Source organism: Budorcas taxicolor, chromosome 2 (assembly GCF_023091745.1).
Source record: "Budorcas taxicolor isolate Tak-1 chromosome 2, Takin1.1, whole genome shotgun sequence".
Taxonomy (NCBI): Eukaryota; Metazoa; Chordata; class Mammalia; order Artiodactyla; family Bovidae; genus Budorcas; species Budorcas taxicolor.
The window spans coordinates 8621311-8642299 of NC_068911.1; the positions used below are offsets into that span (position 1 = coordinate 8621311).

Sequence of the window (20989 nt, forward strand, 5' to 3'; positions counted from 1 at the left end):
TACCAAGTGGCGCTAGTGGTAAAGAACCTGCCTGCCAGTGCAGGAGACGAGATACAGGTTTGATCCCTGGATTGGGAAGGTCCTCTGGGGGAGGGCATGGCAACCCACTCCTGAATTCGTGCCTGGAGAAGCCCATGGACAGAGGAGCCTGGCAGGCTAGAGTCCATTGGGTCGCAAAGAATTGGACACCACTGAAGTGACTTAGCACACAGGCATGCCCATTGTGAGTGCCTGGAATTTGCTGAGAGGATTTTTCACGGACGAAACTTCTCTTGAGATGAAATGCTGTCTAGTGCTGGATTTCTACCCAGTTTTAAGGGTTCTTTAATGCAGATGTTTCTTAAACTTTCATCTCAGGACCCCTTCACATCACTCTTATGTAAAGATAAGTTTCGAGGCTAGTTTATGTCAGAAACCAGAAGCTGAAAATACTCATTTGTTTAAAAATAATAGATACCTATTACATGTTATGATATGTAACAATTTCATGGAAAGTAATTGCTTTCCAAAACAAAAACCCGAAGAGTAGCCTTATTTGACAGTTTCGCAGATCTCTTGGAAGTCATCTGGACTCTCCCAACGTCCTGCATTCAGTCTCTCGTGATAGATTTCATATGTGAAGTATTGGCAGAAGGAGGGGACGACCTTTCATCACAGTGATGAGTAGTTGGGAAAGAATGGCCCCAAAGAGCTGAGGTTAAGAAAGCTCTCCTAATGCAGGAGTTGAATGATACCATGGGTTAGGCACCAATGGTAGAGGCCCTCTTCCTCAGTGCGTTCTAGAACTTAGAAAACTGATAGTGGGAAGGAATTCAGTAAAGGTGATGGGCAGGAGGGTAATTGTAAAGGACTGAATGATCTACTTGGCTTCAGGCCTCCAGAGCAGGGCTTTCCATTCCTGCTTTAAATAGAGCTTTGCAGGTGGAGTTGGGGGGGACATCAGTTGGGACTTGGTGGCAAGGAGCCTTTTAGTGTAGCAAATAAGTTGCCTGGTGGAGGGAGTGTAGTTTCCCTCTGCTCTATTTATATGTAATGACCTCACACTTTGGCCTCTGTGCCGGTCAGCAGAACGTATGTGTGTTGACTCACACTCGTTGACCTGAGTGGCCAAGAACGGCAGCTCCCGACTGGGCGCAGTTCTCAAAGCAAACTTGGAGAATCGGCCTTCTGAACGCTACCCGGGGTAACACTGTTCTTGATTTCTAACAGCTGACGGATCTTAGTGGTCTCCCGCCTAATCAGCAATAAAATGTGGTATACCAACTTAGTAATTAGCTGCTGGTTTGAACTTTCCAGTTCTGGTATGGGTAGCTGTGGTTGGATCTAAATGGCCACAAACCCTACCTCTGATTAACCAGATACCTGTGGTCAGTGAAGAACTGTGGCGAGAGTGGCTGGGTCACACCAACTGAGTGCCTAGTACCAGCCTGTAGGATTTTTGGTATTTCATCTGCATACTTAATCCCTACCTAGCTTTATATTTTTAAAGGGGTGTAAAGGGGGATAAAGTGCAAAGAGACAGTACGTTGCCTGTGAAAGTTAAAAAAGAATTTACTATCTGGTCAGTAGTTTGGCAAGATCAGGTAACACTAAGTCTCTCCTGGCTGTTTCCCAGCCACCCATTTTCCTTCCCCCAGGTAGTGAACCACTGTCCCTAATCTGGCTCAGTTGGAATCAGTTTGATGGGAGGACTTTTGCTGCTTTTGAGGTTTAAGTGACCCGTGGGTCATACAAGGTTCTGCCTTGCGATTTTCTTTTTCTGGCTCTACTGTGTAACTTTGGGGATCTTAGTTCCCTGACCAGAGGTTGAGCCTGGAACTTTGACAGTAAAAGTGCAGAGTCCTAGCCACTGGCCCACTGGAGGATTCCCTGCCTTGTGGTTTTAAATGTGAATGTTTTGGAACTGGTAGTCCCAGTTAGTGCCTCTTGCGTTAGATTTAACCCTGTTCAAAGGATAGCTAGGTGGTATCAGGGGACTTTGCCCCCAGCCGTTTATTTTGAAATATTTCAAAAAAATTTAAAAAGAACGGTGCAGTGATAAGTAAATATCCACTGCTTTGCGACATTTCCTTGATATTTGTCTTGTGGAACCTTGAAAGTAATGACATTTCACTCCCTATGTTCATATTTCTCCTAAAAAGCACATTCTCTTAGGACGATCCCATTGTCATCACACCTAAGGAAATTATAGTAATTTCCTGATATCAGCCCATATTCCGATCTCCCCAAAACATACCCAGAATGCCTCTGATAGCACTTCCTAACCACCCTCCTCTGATCTAATGAAATGGATCGATTGGAATAGTGATTAGGTTTCTGTAAAGCTGCTACTCCTTCCACTACTTGTGTAACACTGACTTTTCCAGAGACTAGGCCACTTGGTGGTCTTACAGAAAGTGCCAGGTTCTGAGTTTGCCCATTTGTTTCCTCCTATGTCATTTGATTTGTTCCCATCTCTGTTGGGGCACTTTTTTTTTGGTCTTGCATGAAGATTTTTCTTTGTCCCTCCCTCTAGCGTTTTCATTGATTCAGATGGAATTGAATTTGAATTGAATGATGGCCGGCCCAGGGCTCTTCCTTCAGAATCAGGTGTTCTTAAGCAGCAGTCAGCACCAGGGTCTGTGTGACCCGAGCCCACAAGAACAAAGCTACCTGCCCGTTACACAGGGGAACTGTCTTGTTTTCTGACTGGTCCTTTAGGTTAAGGCGTTTTGCCTCCTCACACCCATCTCCTTCCGTTGGATGGAAAGATAAAACACTAGATAGGTGTCCGCTCAGCCCTTGTGTTGACTCAGCAACCATTTACTCGGTTTGGTTAGTCCTGGTGCTCCGCAGCTGCTCTGCCCCTGTGCCTGGCCTAGGTATCGAAATAGTGCAGCCCACCATATTCCCAGAGTTGTCAGGAACCCGCAATCATGCCTGAGAGGCTGCCTTCACACTGGATCTACCTTGGGAGAATGAACCTAGACTTGTCTTAACGCAGTCTCCACGATGGACAAGTTACCCTACTGCTTACTGGCTTTTAGCCTTCTGAAGCCAGAATTGAGATGGGGAGTTTGGATGGTCCCTTCAGTTATTTAAAGCCCGACTGACAGCTCATTTTGGATTCCCTTATGAAAGTATATTGCCTTCCAAAAGTCCTTGCCTCTGAAAATATGGAGGTGTTACAGTTTATAGGTGGTTTTCCCTGCTCCGTGTTTTTTTTCTTTTTTAATTTTTTGGGGAATGTTGTGGTCCCTCAGTGATGAGTGCTAGGTTGGAGAGGGTAGTGGGTGGGCCAAGTGAAAAATATTCTTTTGACCTAAATTAGGGATTACATTCATTCAATACACAAAATAGATTTAGTAAACGGCTGGGTAACACGTATAAAGCGGGGAGCAGCTTGTCGCTGACTGCAAGCACTGTGGGTGAATTCCTTTCCATTGTAATTGCCCTAAATGCTGTCCAGATCCTCAAAATCAGACACGCACTTCATTACACTAATGGGCAAAGGCAAAAGGAGCACTCCACCCTCCCCCGCCCCCAATATCCTAAAGGTTAAGGATCTAAAATGTATTTAGCCCAGTGGTGACAGGGCCATAACAACCAAGGTAAGAAAACAAAACTGCGTTGGTCCATCCCTCAGGGCTTCAGCACTCAAGAACGCACCAGCGACTGGCCTGGCTGCTCCTGCCCCATTACTTGGTTTGCAGGGCCCTGGAGTTAGGAGGCCTCAGCATCCATCCGGGGCCCGACCCCGCCCCACCTAGGGGCCGACTTCTGTGGCTCCATCCTCTGCTGCCCCCCGCCGGGCACTGCCCGGCTCTGCAGCCAAACCCTGGTGCGGCCAGGTTCGGCTTCCTGCAAGCCTTCGCGCGCCCCGGGCTGGGCCCAGACCCCGAGACGGCAGCAGGGCCCTGGAGCTCGGCCCGCCCCGCCCCAGCTCCAACCCATCGGGGAGCACCATCCTCGGGCTTCTCTCGGGTCACCTATCCTCAAACACCTAGGCCCCGGGGGCCAGGATCTCGCCCCCTGCGTGTGCCCGGGGCCGTTTATACGCCGGCACACAGGCGCGCGTCAACACCGGCGATTCCTCATGGGTGAGCTTCACGAGCCCGCGCGCCGGTCAGCCGTGTCTCCGGGGGCGCTGCCCCTGGAGGCCAAGGGGAACCTGACAACCCCGGATCGGCGACGGTGCCAGGCCAGGCCAGACCACCCCGGATGTGAGCAAGGGCGGAGACGGGGCCGCCTTCCAATCGGGGGCAGCAGCGAGCCCAATCACAGCCAGCCTGCCCCGCTCGTCCAATGGTCGGCCTGTTGCTAGGGCTCTGCTCCGGGATCAGCCTGGCGGCTGCCGGAGCCCAACCGCTGCGCTCCGCCCGGGCTCTCCTCCCACCGCCGGGGCTTCCTAAGCCACACCCACCCCGCCTCTGTTCTCCACTCTCCCCTCTCTTCTCCCCGGGTCTCCGCCCTCCTCGCGGGCCTTTGTCACCCGGAGTAACCTGGCTAGGCCTCTGTAGGGCATTACAACGCCTTATAGGGAGTTAGCGACCTCTGCGGGCCTTGTCCGTTGCCGCGATCGGTCGGCCGAAGGAGCTGGTTTGGAAGGGCGGGGTTCGGGATCCCGCGGGGCCCGCGACCCAATGCCTCACCCTCAGAGTTCCCTTCTGGAACAACGACGCAGCCTGTCAAGTCCAGGGCGGGTTCGCCATGCTTTCTAACCTACGTGGATCTTGTTCTGGCACCAGCCCCTGGAGGTCTCCGTTCTTTTCACATTGCAGAGAAAGCCGGGGGTCTCTCTGTACCACTTGCTTGCCTGACCCTCCCAGCAGTTAGCGGGACTCAGGGGTTGGCCACCGAGTTCCATCACCTCACACGCATGCCCCCACGGTCCAGAGGACGCCGAGGCCAGACTCAGCTGCCTCGGACATCAAGGCCTTCCACGGCCAGGCCCCCGCCCTGGTCTCTAGCCTTTTCTGCCGCTTGCAAAACCCCCTCCCACTCAACGCCCTTCTTTCCCCCACACTTCCGGGATGGCCGCTCTGAGCGGTGGCCAGCCAGAGCTCTTCCCCCCAAGAAGCGGATGTCAGAAATATTAGGAAGCTCAGACAACCCCAATCTCCGCCCTTCTCATCTCCCAACCTAGAGCTGTGTAATCTGAGGCTAGGAGGGGAGATGGGTTGCCTGAGGCAGTGTCAAATCAGGAGTGAGGAACGGAAGACCAGCTTCGGTGTGGCTACTGGCTATTTAGAAAGGCGAGATTTCTGTCCCCAGCAACATGTGTCATTTTCCAGATGAAGGGATTTCAGTGGTAGAAAGCTTAAAAGTTTAGGATTTGAATTCTTCCATCCTGTTCTAGTTGTGAGGCATAACTTCTCATAACTTAAGAAGTTCGTTAGTCCTTCAGAAGTCAGTTTCCGTATCTGTGAAATGGCAGCCCAGTCCTAACTCCTGGACCACTGGAGAATTCCCTCACAGTCTGTTGTTTCTTGGAACTTTATGTTCCTGTTTATAAATTAAATCTCCGTTATCAATTGCTCCATTGCTTCTCTCCATCCATCCTCACATCATTTAAACTCGTTAAGTGTCTTTAGTCTTGAATGGAAATCTTCTCTAAAGAAGATTACTTTCTAAAAGCTCAAGTCCCATTTCCTTCCATTTTGTAACAGAACTGAAAGAACAGTCACTGTTTCCTCATATTGCCTTTGACTTTTTTTTTCTTTTGGCTGAGATGCAAGCAAGCAGAATCTTAGTTCCCAGACCAGGGATAGAACCTGTGCCCCCTGCAGTGGAAGCACAGTCTTAAAGCCCTGGACGACCAGGGAATTCCTCCCTCAAACTTTGACTTACAAAGATCACCAGTGATTTCACTTTGTAATAAGGGTGATTTCCATTCTTAATAAGATCCAAGTTATCTTCCCATAATTCCCATGACTGTTTCTTACTCGAAAAATAAGTAACTAAAAGCTTCCCATGTATTGGCTTCCCTTGTGGCTCAGCTAGTAAAGAATCCACCTGCAATTCGGGAAACCTGGGTTCGATCCCTGGGTTGGGAAGATCCTCTGGAGAAGGGAACGGCAACCCACTCTAGTGTTCTGGCCTGGAGAATTTCATGAACTGTTTTGTCCATGGGGTCGCAGAGTGGGACACGACTGAGCGACTTTCACTTCCCATGTATTAAATTCATATAACCAACTTCATTTTGCAGAGGAAGAAATGGATTTAGTAACTTGCCCATGGTCACACAGCTCATAAGTGCCGTGGTGGGGATTTGAACCCAGTGTGATCAGTGGCCACAAGCACGGCTGTAATCCTCTGCTGCCTCTCAGTGGCACACGGTTGCTATGAGGGTTTAATAAGCTAAGGTGTGACTGGCAGCTAGCAGGTGCCCAGCACACTGCCTTGGGCCAGTGTGATTCATAACACCCATGCGGCCAAGGAACAGAAGGTGGAGTAGGCTCCCAGACCCTGCAAAGGCTGACCTAGGAAATGAGGTAGGTGCTCCAGGAGGGAGGCTTGAGCTCCCTGGGGTGGGTGGTGTCAGGTATCTGGGGATCTCTGGGAGAGCACCAGGGGGCAGTCACTTACTGTCCTATCTGGGGTTGGGGCGGGGAGAGGAGGGAGGCTGGGGAGGCCGAACCCAGGGCATCCTGCAGGGGCCGTCTCAGGGCCTGCCTTGGCCCTGCTCCACCCTCTTCACAGCGGGGTGGAGACTTCCCTTCTGGGGTCGATACAGCCTGACACCCTAGAGACCTGCTCTCTGCTTGGTGGGAGCCAATTACTCTTCCAGAACCGTTCTGCCCCACCCAACCCAGAGCCTTGGGGCTCCAGCTGAGGGACTGGCCTTTGAGACCACTTCCAGGGTTCAAGCCTTTCAGGCTGGTCACACCTAGAGAAGGGTTTTGTTTTTGTTCTTTTGTTTTTTGAGACCTTTAACAGGGCCACCAAAAGGATTGTGCAAGGGTAGCTCAGCCTCCAGGGCCCAGAGAGGTGGGGGAGGAGGCTCCAAAAGTGGGAGAGCTTGGTGATGGATGTAGGGGTTCAGAGAAGTGGGAGAACTCCCAGAAAGAAGGGAGTTCCAGTGTGGGAGAAGGGGCTTGGTGCTGGGAGGGGGTCGTAGTGAGGGAGTGGAGGATCAGAGAGGGACACGGACCTGGCAAGGAGGATAGGGGCTCAGAGGGGGCTGGGGAAGGGGGCTCAGGGACCACATCCATTCACCCGATGAAGTTCTCAATCCCCCTGCCCCACTGTCTTCCCAGTCTCAACACGGCCATCCCTAAAGGACTTTCCAAAGGATTTTCATGAACCCATCTGATGAGGGGGAATGAAAGGGGTTGTCTAGACCTGCCCCGGGGTCAGGGCAAAGACTGAAGGCCTTTCTTGTACCAGGTCCTGGTTGGCCTGGTTAGAAAGCCATCCTTATACACTTGGGTCCACCTGGGAATTTGGCCTTCCTACCATTGTTAGGGAATCCTCGGTAGCCGCCAACCTTGGCCTTTCTCCTTTGATTCCCAGCTCGCACAGAGCTGGCAACACCGACAATCCAAACAGGAGGGGCCTCAGGAGCCACCCAGACCCCTCAGAATGGAAACTGAGCCCAGCTCAGGGCTGGACCCCAGGCCATGCCTCCAAATGGGACAGAGCTGACTCAGACTCGGACCTGGCCTCAGCTCAATGCATTTTCCTGAATGCAAAGCCGCTCCTGCAACTTCTGTCGGTTCTTTAAACCGAGCAGACTCTGCCCTATTCCTGGCAGGCTCTGCCCGGTTCAGCCCTGATGTGGAGGTGAGGGTAGATTTCCTTCCACTGAGGTGGCCTCTGGACCACCAGGTCTGCATCTTAACCCAACCATTGCCACTTAGGCTGTGCAGGGAGGTGTTCCAGGGTGGTTGGCGTGCAAGGCTGGAAGGAAGGGTGGTGGGGTGGGGTGGATATGAAGCTGCAGGGACCTCTCCTAGGGAAGGTCAGTTTTCCCCAGGGTCCCCAGACATGACCTTCTCTCTCTGGGCTGGGAGTTGGGAGGCCTGTCTGGGCGCTTGAGTTTCCCTTGCCCTCTGTCTGCCCTTCAGAAGAGATGGAGGTGCTGACAACTGGCCAGTGAGGCTCTTCCGCCCTCCACGCTCCTATGCAAGGCCATCCAGAGATTCTGTTATTAATCTGGAGTTGTTCCTTCTTAGCCAAACCTGGGATTCCTGGGATTTTTCACGCTTCCAGCTCTCCCAGCAGAGCTGTCTCGGAAGTTGTTGTTTGGTCTCTCAGTTGTGTCTGACTCTTTGTGACCCTATGGACTGCAGCACACCAGGCTTCCCTGTCCTTCACCACCTCCTGGAGCTTGCTCAGACTCATGTCCATTGAGTTAGTGTTGCCATCCAACCATCTCATCCTCTGTGGTCCCCTTCTCCTCCTGCCTTCAGTCTTTCCCAGCTTCAGAGTTTTTTTTTTTTCCAATGAGTCGACTCTTCCAGTGAGTCAGATTTTTCATGCTTCCAGCTCTCCCAGCAGAGGTGTCTCATGAGATGCCCATGAGAATATAGTTCACCCTCAGGAGGCAGAGCTCGATGCATGCGATGAAGTCAGAGGCACCTGGGCAGGTGGAGGAGGGAGGGGAGAGTCAAAGCTGCCCAGAGACTAAGAGGAACTTGCCATGGATGGCGTCATTCCCGCCTCCGGGCTCTTGTTCTTCAGGGCTGGAACCCAGAGACGTGGTAGATGGACAGATGGTACACACTTTGGGATGTGGAGCGCACATTCCTAGGGGCCGCTTCTCTAGGAGAGCAGTCATGAAGGCAGGGCTTAGCCCCCATGTCGTCAGGGTCTGAGCGGCAGGGCCCAGTGCCAGAGTCTGACTAAGGCCCGCCCAGGCTCGCCCAGCTGCCCACAGCCATGCTGATCCTCCGTCCCTGCTTTGATCCTAAGAGGTAACTCAGTCGCTGCTGAGCAGGTCCGGACCCAGGGCCAAGCCTTGGCTGCAGGGTTGTCCCAGCTTCCTCTGTGTGCATGTAGGGGTTGGGTGCAATGTAGAGGGGCAGAGGGTCCAGGGTAAGGCCAGCAGATAATGATTTCAGGCACTCGCAGCAGTAAACAGCAGCTTGAAGCAAGGACTTAGTCTCCCAGACACGGACTCCTAACCCCTGGACCATAGGAGCCAGCAGTTGGGGCTAGAGTCCCTAGTCCCTGCCTGACTAGTCAAGAATGAATTCAGGCGAGGAGGCAGAAGGTAAAGAGTAAAGTAGAAAGTTTATTGAAAAGAAAAGGACACGCAGAAAAGCACTCGGGCACATTCAGAGAGAGAGTTGGAAATTTTAAATGCGTTATAAGGGGGCAGTGTTCCAGATCTCTGTCTTCCCTCAGGCCAGTCATCTTGTTTTGTCCTCCCCCTACCCCCCACAGTTAATTTGTCTCAGGACCCTCCCCTGGGGTGCAAATGGTCAGCCAAGATGGATCTCGAAGTGAAGGCTTCTGGGAGGAGCAAGACTCATTACGGCCTGGAATTATCCTCTGACTTGACTCCAAGGAGCCTTTCTGCGCATGTGTAGTGCCTCCCTTATCCTAACTAGGGGGAAGAAGAGAACCTGTAATCCTTCACTCAGACAGGATTTTGCCTCTCTTTGTCCTTGCCATGATTATTGCCTTGAGATGTTAACAAGAGACAAAGACTGGCTATTTACCCTGTTTTCACCCTGGCTATTTACCTATTGTTACTTCCATTTTGGAGAGCAATCAGGAGGCTGACTGTAAATTCCTCAGTTGGAGCCCACTTATCTCCTGTCCCAGAAAATGCAAACAGAAGGGTGGCTGATTGTAAATGTCCAAGCCAGAGCCAGTCTATCTCCTACCTCCATAGGACCTCTCCAGCCTGAACTCTGCCCCACCCTGGGCTCTCAGTCAACTTCCTGGCCAAGCCTGGGCAGGGACTCCGGACCTACCCCACCCTCCTCTCCATTCTTCCCTTGGTTGCCCCTCTCCCATCCCAAAAGTGGTCTTGCCATGCCCTTTGGACTCAGCCCCGAGGTCCTCTGCAGCCATTCTCTGGGCAGTTTTTACTCTCCACCCCACCCTCTCCAGGAGCAGTCTGCGCCTGGCAAACCCCCGGGGCTGATTCAGTAGCAGGGAAGATGAGAGTAGCTGGAAACAATTCACTCCTCCAGCAGCCAAGGTCTGGGGGCTGCCTGACTTTGCGGAGACAGGGAGGTCAGCAAGCCCCAGACAGGGCATCATGGCAGTCAGGAGCTCAGGACTTCAGAGGTCCCCTCCTTTTCCCGCCCCCCAGCACCTCCACATCTGGTCTGTCACCCCCATCCTGCAGAGGCCTGATTGCTGCCACCCCCTGGCCTGTGGCCCTCTTCCCCCCTCCCTTGGCAGGACCTGTGCCCACTGCATCTCAGCCGCACACTGCCCCCTGCCTCTCGGCAGGCCCCTCCCGACCATTCTCCTCTGGGATCTGGAACCCCATTTTTAAAGCAAGGATGCTTAAACCCTTTATCAGCTTGCACTTAGTGTGGCCTTCAGTGCCCCCCAAGATGGTACCCCCCCATTCTCCCTCCCTTGCCCTGTCTGCTGGCAGCCCCTCCTCCAGCTTGACCTCACCAGCCTTCCAACCCTTACCCATGCAATTCCTGCCTTGCCTGTCACACAAGATACAGTTCCAGAAATCCCTCTTTCCCACTCCACCGAGACCCCCCCGCCCCCCGCCCCCCGCCCCCCGGCTGTGCAAGCTCCTGTCTGTGGTGTGCGTCACGAGGCTGTGTCCTCCACTTGCCCCCGTGGGCTCAAGCAGGGACTTGGACTGACGGGCTGGGTGCTGGGCCCAGAGAAGGTGCCAATAGGGAGGGCAGATTTCACAACTGGGAGGGAGAGAGGAAAGAAGAGACCCAGGGATCATTGACCTGGAGCTGAGAGTGGCTTGCGCACCCCATGAGTCCCTAGGGGAGCTGGGGAGGGGTGAGTGGCAGCCTCAGGGGTTTGAGGTCTGAGAGGGAGCCTTTGTCGTTGACCTGTAACAGGGGCATTGCCCCCCAGATGCTCTTCAGCTGAGCAGAGGGGCCCGGATCCTAGCGTTCACTGAACCGAGGCCAGTGTCTGAGTCTGCAGCCCTGAAGGACATGGGAGGCCTTTAGAGAGCAACCCACTGGAAATCAGAGAAAGGCCTGGAGAGGCGGGAACAGCAGTAGAGCAGAGTCTCACCAGGTCTCTCAACACCCCAGAGCCAGTCTCTCCCAGTGGGGAACCCAGACCTGAGCCAGCCTGCCCAGAGGAGCTACCAGGCCTACATCTTCTTCTTTTTAAAACATATTTATTTATTTGTTTGGCTACGCCAGGTCTTGGTTGTGGCACAGGATATCTTTAGTTGCAGCATGCGGGATCTAGTTCCCCTAACAGGAATCAAACCCAGACCCCCTGCATTGGGAGCACAGAGCCTTAGCCACTGGACTGTTGCAGAAACCAGTAATCGAGAAACCAAGCACCACACCCGGAGAGTTGGAGAACTCGGGTTTATTACGCCGGCGGGCCCAGAGGAGTTAACACTCCAAGCTCTGAGCCCCGAACAAAGAGGTTACAGAGTTTTCATAGACAGACTATAGTGGGCAACACTAGCTGCTAATAGGCTGGTTGAAACTAAGAGAGGGGGATGCCTGACCTTTACACGGACAGGCATGATGAAGCAGGTTTGCAGGGGCTGAGCAATTGCAAAGAGCAGGACAAGGGTAAGGGAGATAAGGTCCATCTCCTAGTATTGTAAGTCCCCACGTTCTGAGACTACGTGACCTACGTGATCCAGACTTTGCAAGGAGCCAGCTGAGTTACAGAGGCAGAAGGAGCAAGAGGTGATGTAAAATTTTAACTTTTCCTCTTCACTCCCCCCTCTTGATGCTTCTGTCACTCGTTGTAGAAAGCATCATCTCATGTTTTGGTAGGACATTCAGAGCTCCCCATCATTTAGGGGGCTATATTGAGCTATTACCATTTGCAACTTTACGGATTCAATCCAAGAGGTTAGGAACTGGGTAACTGCATTGATAATATAAGGGCCAAACAATAGCACTGCAAAGAGCATGATGAGAGGACCTGTTAAAGGGAGAAGCCACAAGGGCCAGCTCCAGATATTGCTCTAATTACCCCAGGAATTAGCTAGTTTTTCTCTCCTTTTTATGATTTGTTCCCTTAGCTGTTGGGCCATGTCCCTGACTATTTCTGATTGGTTTACATAAAAGCAGCATTCTTCATTCAAGAAGAGGCGGAGTCCTCTCTTTTCAGCTGTCAGTAGGTCTAGCCCGCTCCTATTCTGTGAAACCACCTCAGCCAGGGAGTCTAGTTGGTCCTGTAAGGACCAACAATAATACCGATTAGGGATCGAGGCCAGGGTTGACAATGAAAATCCATCGATATTTTGATAGCCGGATCCTCAGGCTTCCGCCATGCATTGACCAGCCAGCTGCCAGTGCGTGGCTGGAGCAAGGCTGAAGAATCCTGAAGCTTCTGTCGAGCGTTGACTACTCAGCTTCCAGAGTGACTAGAGCAGGGCTCAGCGTCCTTCGTGGGTGAGGGCTGTTGTCTTTGGAACTGGACCTTGAGGAAGTTTTTGGGGTCCCGAGCTGCTTTCCAGGTGTCCTCATCACAGGAAGCTGCTCCCTTCTTGACTCGGTGCGGTGGATCCAAGGGATGGCACCTATAACTTTAACGGTAGTAGGGGTTGCCAGGATGACCTGTCCAAACTGGCTGAAGTGGGTTTTTTTTTTGTCTTATCTTTAACCCATGCCTCATCTCCTGGCTGATAAGGCTGAACCCAATTGCCCAAAGGAATCGGTATCCTTTCTAAGATTTCTTGGGTGATATGGCGGAAGACTTTTCCAGGGCCTGGAGGTGTCGGGACATCTCCAGGTCAGCTAGTTGTTGGTGGTCTCCCTTCAGCTTTTGTATCACTGGCGGTGGTCTCCCATATAAGATCTTAAAGGGAGAATAGCCTGAGGACCTCAGGGTGCATTTACAGAGGGAGATGAGAGTGCACAGAATGATAGGGCAGCTTGTTCTAGCACTGTCTGGGTGATGGCCAGGAGATATTCTTGTCGTACTACTGTTTGGAGCAACTTAACAAGAAGTTAAAGATATAGGGCCCAAAGATTAATAGAAGTAGGAAAGCTGCTGGGGGGCCTAGCCAGGAGATCCAGGGCCAGACATTGGTTTGTGACATTAGTGTTTCTCTAGGTATGAGACGATGTAAGAATTTGGACTCATAAAAATCTTTACCTAAAAACATCTGACTATCTGAAGGCCTGTTTTTCCAGGGTTTTCCCAGAGCACGGAGTGTCTTATTTTTTGTCTCCATCCTGAACTCCTTTCAAGGGGGTGTTGAAGGTCAGCATCCTATAGTGGTCACGATTTAAGTTTTGTAGAGGCAGCTGGCAAGGGCCAGCTTCCAGTCAGCAGGGCCCCTTCATAGCCACATATTTGACCATGTTTGGGGGGCATTTCAAGGTCATTGTGTCCCATGGTGCTGGGAAGGCTCATTCCCAGGTCTAACAAAGATTCCATTGACAGGCCACTCAATGTGTTGTCATTAGAACAGGCCTTGTAAGTAGCAAAAGTCTCTGGACCATACCTGTCTTACTAGCCTCTTGGTCCAGGAAAATATTTCCTCCTGTTACTTCTTCCCACATCTAGAGTTACATTATTACAGTTATTGATCTCACATGGAACTGCATATCAGCATTTATCACAGGCTCAGTCACACATTTGGTAACGTAAGAAATAATCTTCTGAAACAAGCTACATAGAAAATAATATAGCTGGCAGTTATTAGTAAGGTCACAAGCAAGAATTTAAGTCAAGAACTTTCATTGGGTATAGCCCGGTATACCCCAGGTCATCTGACTCAGTTACATGATTATAGCCAAGTGCTAATCTCCTGGTTGTACATCATGGAGCATCTGACCTTTATCCAAAGACCGGTTACTGAGTTAAGCTTTAGAAACAATCTTAAGAGTTTCCTTTTTAATAACTTAATTAAACCTTTTAGCAATATAGCATGACAAGGAACTATCTCAGAAGTGTCTTAGTAAGCACAGACCTTAATTAACAAAACTAGAATTTAAAATTCAGTGAAACATAATTTTTTCTTTCTTCGGAGAACTCATTGTGACGGCAGTAACACTGTAGCCAGGGAAGGCTTAATCCCATCAGATAAAAATGAGGTCTGTCAGGGAGCTGGGAAAAGCCCAGGGGCCTTCTTAGATTTCCGTAGCCCTGGCTCTTTGGTTTTTAGCTGTGGTTTATCCATTTTTAATTTCCTGATTTAGGAGCAGACTATTGCCATGTTTTAAGGACCTCAAGATAGCAAAAGTCTAACCATGAGGGGTTATTTTTTTGTAGAAGCAGAATGAACTTTGTCTACACGTACCATAATTTTAAATAATGTTTATTTACTTTAGCAAAGTAACACAAAGATTTTAAAAACAAATCTAAATCACTTACAGGCAAAGAAATTAATAATTTGTTATCAAAAGCTGCATTCTAAGAAAACTTTGTTCTCTAAACAGAGAGAAGACCAAATTCCAGTCTGGTACCAGCTTACTGTTAATAACAAAATTTGTTTATCTGCTTAATCTTAGAAAGTCTTCTCCATAAATCTTGAAGAACTAGCAGTATTTTTCCAAAGGCATGAGAGTAAAACCATAGAAGGCATGTTTAGAATCTGAGTCTATTGCAGTTGACAAAGAAACCTGGTCATAACACTTTAATATGATAACTAGAATTATAACTGACTATATTTTATCAGGGCATATCAGATCTATATGAATTTCACATAATTTTAGGATATCTATATTAGTAACATCAACCATACAGTATAAGATTTTTCACCTCTTTAACAGTACTTCCCATGTAATTTAACATGTCCAGTGAACCCAGGTAGCTTAATAGCTCTTTGGGATGTTTCAGGGGCCCTCTGAAGCATCCCAAAGTTAGCTAGAAGTCAAGTTATTTAGGAAGTTTTTTCAATAAATGTCAAAAGGGTTTATAACTATATTCAGTCAGGTAGGATCATATAAGTTGCTGTGAAATACTACTTATTTACTTAGCCAAAGTTAACAAAAGATTTCAAAGGTAAATACAGAACAATTAAGAGGTAAAGAAACTTAAATCTATTATTAAAAGCAGTTCAACATCTGAAGAAAGTATGTCCTCTTAACAGAGAGAAAGGCCAAATTCAAGTTTTGCACCAGCTTACTTTAAACTCATTTAGGTAAACTTAATTAAATTTACTTTAAACTTAGTCCTAACTATGCACAAAACTTTTTTTAGGGTCCACTTTCCACAAAATTTTTAATCACTTTCTATAACAGCCATCTGTAAGTCAGAACTACTTTCCTTTTCCTTTATAAAATGTAATTTTATTTCTTATGCTTTCTTTATTAAAACATACATCCTACATCCTTATTAGATTAGCAAACAAAACATTAATATTAGATATTTAATATTGAATATTTCCCAGTTCACATGAATCTGGAATTTGTTTAGGTTAACTTTTCTTGTATTTAGAATTGTTTGATTTGTAAGCGCTTTCTTTTCTTTAGGCCAGTTAAATTAGAACTCATTTACAACTTCAACAATATTATCAGAAAAAAACAAAAGACATACGCTGAGACATACATAAATCCAGACAGACAGACAGACAGAGATCTTATAGTTCTCAGTGTGAGATTTAAAATCTCTCTTTGACTCCTTTTTTCTTCTTTGCTTGAAGTTCTAATTTGCCCAAGGCCGAGGTCTCAGGCAAAGTGGGCTTCGTATTTCAAGGACATGGAAAGGGTTAACTTCAAGCTTTTTCCTGGGCAGGCCTTTTAACAAGCTAGTTATTTTTAATTGCATATGCAAAAAGAATTGGTTTTGCAGTTTCCAAAAAGAAAAATTTCTCTCTCTGTTCAATCAGCAATCACACACTCACAATCATTCAGAGGCTATCACAATGCCTCCCTTCTCCAGAGTCCCCAGGTTTCCTTAACTGTTGCTGCCTTCCTGGGAGCTCCAAGGAGGTTATCAGTCACAATGCCTTCCTTCCCCGGAGTCCTGTCAGGGCTTGGCTGTCCAGAGGGTCGGTCAGAACACTGGTCTGAAAGAGAACCCGGAATACCGTCAAGTGGCGTGCCTCCTGTTGGTCTCCGGGTTCCTTTGCTCTAGCCAGGCTGAGCCACCCACCAGTCCAGCGGCTCAAGGGGCTGGCGTGCTTGGAATCTCGCTGGGGCCTCCAGAAATGTTACAGAAACCAGTAATCGAGAAACCAAGCACCACACCCGGAGAGTTGGAGAACTCAGGTTTATTACCCCGGCGGGCCCAGAGGAGTTAACACTCCAAGCTCTGAGCTCCGAACAAAGGGGTTACAGAGTTTTTATAGACAGACTGTAGTGGGCAACACTAGCTGCTAATAGGCTGGTTTAAGGGAGGGGGATGCCTGACCTTTACACGGACAGGCATGATGAAGCAGGTTTGCAGGGGCTGAGCAATTGCGAAGAGCAGGACAAGGGTGAGTGAGATAAGGTGTAGCTCCTAGTAAAGTCCCCACGTTCTGAGACTACGTGACCTACGTGATCCAGACTTTGCAAAGAGCCAGCTGAGTTACAGAGGCAGAAGGAACAGGAGGTGATGTAAAATTTTAACTTTTCCTCTTCAGGACCACCAGTGCGAGTGTGCACGTGGTCGCTTCAGTCGTGTCTGACACTTTGCAACCCCACGGACTATAGCCTGCCAGGCTCCTCTGTCTATGGGATTCTCGAGGCAAGAATACTGGAGTGGGGTGCCATTCCCTCCTCCAGGGGATCTTCCCCACCCAGGGATGGGCCCACGTCTCCTGCATTGGCAGGCGGGTTCTTTACCACTAGCGCCACTGGGGAAGCCCGCTAGACCACCAAGGAAGTCCCAGATCCCACATCTTCTGAGCTGAGCTCAGGGCATACACAGGACCAGCCCAGCCTCAGACTTCGGTCCTCCCTCTGCCCTGCTCCTGACGGTATGTCCCAGGCAGCCTACTGAGCTTCCATCCCTGCTTCCTCATCACTTATTTTGGGTTTCCAACAGACTGCAGCCCCAATTCTTCACCTCCTATGGACCTCATACCCCAGCTGTGTCCTAGAGGACGGTCTGAGCCCCTAGACCTATATTCCAGTTGGAGCACTGACTGCACCCAGGCGCTGACCCCTGCCTGCCCCCGGCCATGGCCCTGGACTCTGGGTCTTCCTGAGAGCCGGCAGCTCTCTCCATTTTGCAGCCTGGCTGGCTTCCTTGAGTGGCCCTGGCCCCCAGGCTCACCTCCATCACCATCGTCTCCTCCTGAGGCCCCACAGAGCCTCCCTGGGCTCAAGCTGTGGAGGCCCGCTCCCCACCCCTGCCCCGGCCTGGGTCTTGAGCTCGTTTGCTCTCTGGTGCCTGTGGTCACTCAGATGGCCCTCCAGGACTACTGGGTGCACCCAGGGAGCTCTCTTTATTTTTTTTTATAATTTTATTTATTTATGATTTGGCTGCACTGGGTCTTAGTTGTGGCACATGGGATCTAGTTCCCTGACCAGGGATTGAACCCCCTTCATTGGGAGCTTGGAGTTTTAGCCACTGGACCACCAGGGAAGTCCCAGGTCTCTTCACTTCTTTGAGGCTTTGCTGCCCAGTTGCCAAGCAGGAGTAACGGCACCTCTTCTCAGGGCTGGCCTGAGGATTACCTTGTCAAAGGTTTGGCACCAGCTCTGCCACACATCAAGGGCACCGGTGGAGGAGCTGGCAGCCTCACGATCGCTCTTTCTGACCAGACAGGAGGACCCAGACACACCCGTAGAAGTCAGGTCCATCCTGTTGCCAGCTGCAAGGGCGTGAGCCAGCAGAGTGAGGGTGAGACGCGGACGGGCTGACTCTGGGTCGTGGCCTGGCAAAGTGGAGGCGTCCAGGAGACACCTGAGATGGGGGGGTGTGCATGTCAGGGAGGCGGGCGGAAGATTTAAGAGATAGAGCTCAGGGAACCAGCGGTGGGAGGGTGGATGGACTGGGCAGCGCCCGGGGCCGACAGGTCCAGACCCGCGCTGCCAGCTGGGCCAGCACCACCCTTATTCCAGGTGTTTATTTCTCTGTGGGCCTCCCTCCAGGTTCGGCGGGGCCCTGGAGGGCTGGGACCTGCCTTGGCTTTACGCCTGCTCCAGGTCATGGTGTCCGAACATGGAGCCTGCACCAGGGAGTAGAGACTGGGAAGCTGGGCAGTGTGCGGGGATATGGTTGTGGGTGGGTGCTCAAGGCCCTGCCCTGCAGGTGCTGCTCCTTTCAGGAACCCTGGCAAAGCCTGGCTGAGCAATCAGAACAGGGTCTGTCTTGGCCACAGCCCCAGGCTCTAGGACCTTGTTGGTGAAGACTGTAAGGTCTCTCAAGACCTTGAGCAGTTCAGACTGAGCTCCAAAGCCTGCATCTTCTTCCTCCCTCCCCAAGGTCTTCCCAGACCCTCCTTCATCAGGGAGACAGTGAGTGGGTAGGAGAGGGTGGTGGGGAGGGCAGAGACAAAGGAGAGGGCCAAGGCAGGCGTGGCCGTTCCTGGCAGGGACAGGCAAGGTAGGCCCTCCTGCGGCCGCCGCTTCCCACATCAGGTCTTTGCCTCTCTCTTCCACCAAAACTTAAGCCACACCTGCTCATCGCTCTCTGCGGGGCACTCTCGGACCTGAGGACCCAGGTCCCATGCTGCCTACACGGGCTGGGCTGGGGGAATCGCCCCTCAGAAAGCCACCAGGGGTGGCCACACCTCTCCTCACGTCTACCTGGTCCAGCCCCTCTGTGATGAAGTTAGGAATCTGAGCTCCCAGGAAGCCCTCTCCCCCAGCCCTGTCTTCCCTCACCTGCCCCCTTGCTCAGGTGGTTCCTGAGTGCCCAAGCCTGGGTCAAGTGCCTCTCATAATTTCCCCTGCTCCCCCCTCCAGCCCTGGGCGTTTTAACTCCGGTGAACAATCACTGCTTCTCTCTTAATGAACAAGGGGTACAGGAGGGCAGGGCTGTGCCCAGTGACAGATGATACTGCACCCGCAGGACCCAGCCTGGGGCCTGGTGCCCAGCGGGCCCTCAGCAAACATCAAACCAGCACCAACCCTTCTTCCTTCACAAAACCAGCAGGGTCTGAGGCAGTGGCGGGCAGTGGCTTCAAACTTTATTTGAGAAAAACAGAAGGCAAACGTATCAAAAGAACATAAAGGTTTGGCGGGTGAGGATGGTCAGTGATGGCTACTTGTGGGGTGGGCCGCTGGGCAAAGGGCCTTTACTTGTTTGCCGGCTGTTCGGACTTTCCGGCTTCGGGGCCGCCAAGCTGGGCACGCGCCTGGAAGGTGACGGGAATGGTGATCTCGGCCGACTGGGTAGCTGACTTGGGCAACGGGGCCTCCACGGTGAGTGTGCCCTCAGGGGACAGAGAGGAGGAGACCAGGGTGGGGTCCACACCGGGGGGCAGCCTGGACGGGCAAAGAGGGTGGATAAGAGTTACACACCAGGGCGTCCCCGCGCGCCCCTCTCCCGCCCCCCGCCCCCCAGATCCGGAGCCAGGACTCACGTGTATTTGCGAGTGAAGCAACGGGAAATGTAGCCGTGCTCATCCTGCCTTTCCTCGTGCTTGCCTGGGAGGAGGGGGAGGGGAAGTAGGTCAGAGGAGGCGGGGAGGGGCGGCCTAGCCGCGGGCTCGCAGCCAAGCGCGCCCCACCTGGTCGCCAGGACTCCGGGCTGGCAAGACTGACGGAGGGATCTGGGTGCCCGAGACTGTCCCGGGAACTCAGAAGCTTTGGGGAACTCAGAAGCTTTTGGAAAGTTCGGGTTCAGGGGCTTGGCGAGTGGGGGGTGGGGGTGGAAGCGCGGCTCGGGGCAGGCGCACACGACCCCTCCGCGGACCCGGGCTGGGAGCAGGGACCGTGACGTGGGGGGCATGGGGGGCAGGGCGGGGAGGGCAACGCCCTCTTCATACCGACTGCGGGCCCGGGTGGGTGGGGCGCGAGGGGGGGGGGGGCTGGTCCCTTGGGGGCCAGGTCCTCAGGTCCGAGGGCTGGGGTTGAGGGGAGTCTCCGCTGGAAGGGAGACTTGCTTTCCTTAGTGGAGACTTTTTAGGGCTAAAAGATTCCTTAGGAACTCCAGCAAACCCCAACTCCAGAGAATACAGACCAGGGGTAGGGCGAAGAGGCCGGGCCCCGCTCCGGGGGCTCCCCGCCTTCCCCCCCCACCGCCCGTCCTCGGCTAAGTTTTCACTTTCCAGCGGCCCCCTCTCCCGGCTCTCCGCCCATGTTTCAACCCAGGGCTCTTCCCCGGGACCCGCGAGAGGCGAGGGGGCCGGCGTCCCTGGGGCGGGGGCCGGGGGATGCTTACCAGTGATCTCCACCACGCCGTCCTTGGTCTTGACCGTCAGCTCCTCGGGGGCGAAGTGGTTGACGTCCAGGGACACGCGCCAGCGGTCGGCGGTCTGCTGGATCTCGGAGACCCCGCTGCTGAGCTGTCGGCTGAGCGCGCGGCTGTAGGCGGGACCCTCGATCGCTGCGGCGGGCAGCGCGCGCACGTAGCCCGGCCATCCGCTGTGGCTCAGCCACTGCGACCACTCCTCGGGCAGCCGGGGCAGCCCGAAGGCCTGGTCGAAGAGGCGGCTGTGGGCCGGATACCAGTCGCGGAAAGGGTCCCAGCTGGGGCCCCTTAGGAGCGAGAAGGGCACTCGGCGCTCGGCCATGCTGGCTAGTCTGGGTGCGTCCGGAGTAAGCTCGGAGAAGCGGGAGAAGTGGCGGGCGCCGGACCCCGTAGCGCTTTTATGGGTCTCCAGCCGGGTATTTTTAGCAGGCGGTGCTTCAGGTCTCTATTAATGGCAATGACGGGCCAGGGGGCAGCCCCTCCCCCTGCATTCCCCCCAACTGCATACCGGGGCGCGGGGCGGGGCGAGGAAGGCCCTGCCCACATCTGGAACCTTCTCTTGTTCGAGAAAACAAGTGACTAGAGCCTCGATGTCGGAGCACTGCCCACTGCTGGACGCTCGGAG

At 52.3% G+C, this 20989-nt stretch overlaps 1 protein-coding gene across 1 annotated transcript; it reads right to left on the minus strand.

Annotated features, from left to right (window-relative positions):
• Positions 1-19121: 19121 nt before the first annotated feature.
• Positions 19122-20748, minus strand: HSPB1 (heat shock protein family B (small) member 1). Its single transcript, XM_052657704.1, has 3 exons — positions 20335-20748; positions 19535-19598; positions 19122-19436 (listed from the first exon to the last, which is right to left on the minus strand). Exons 1-3 carry the CDS (start codon positions 20684-20686, stop codon positions 19247-19249), a joined length of 606 nt encoding a protein of 201 aa, XP_052513664.1. The 5' UTR covers positions 20687-20748; the 3' UTR covers positions 19122-19246.
• Positions 20749-20989: the final 241 nt, after the last annotated feature.

Coding starts and splice junctions, on each gene's coding strand:
- HSPB1 (XM_052657704.1), bottom strand. CDS start 20,686: ATGGCCGAGCGCCGAGTGCCCTTCTCGCTCCTAAGGGGCCCCAGCTGG. Junction 19,599..20,334: donor CGGCGTGGTGGAGATCACTG/GTAAGCATCCCC, acceptor CCCTCCTCCCAG/GCAAGCACGAGGAAAGGCAG. Junction 19,437..19,534: donor TGCTTCACTCGCAAATACAC/GTGAGTCCTGGC, acceptor TTGCCCGTCCAG/GCTGCCCCCCGGTGTGGACC.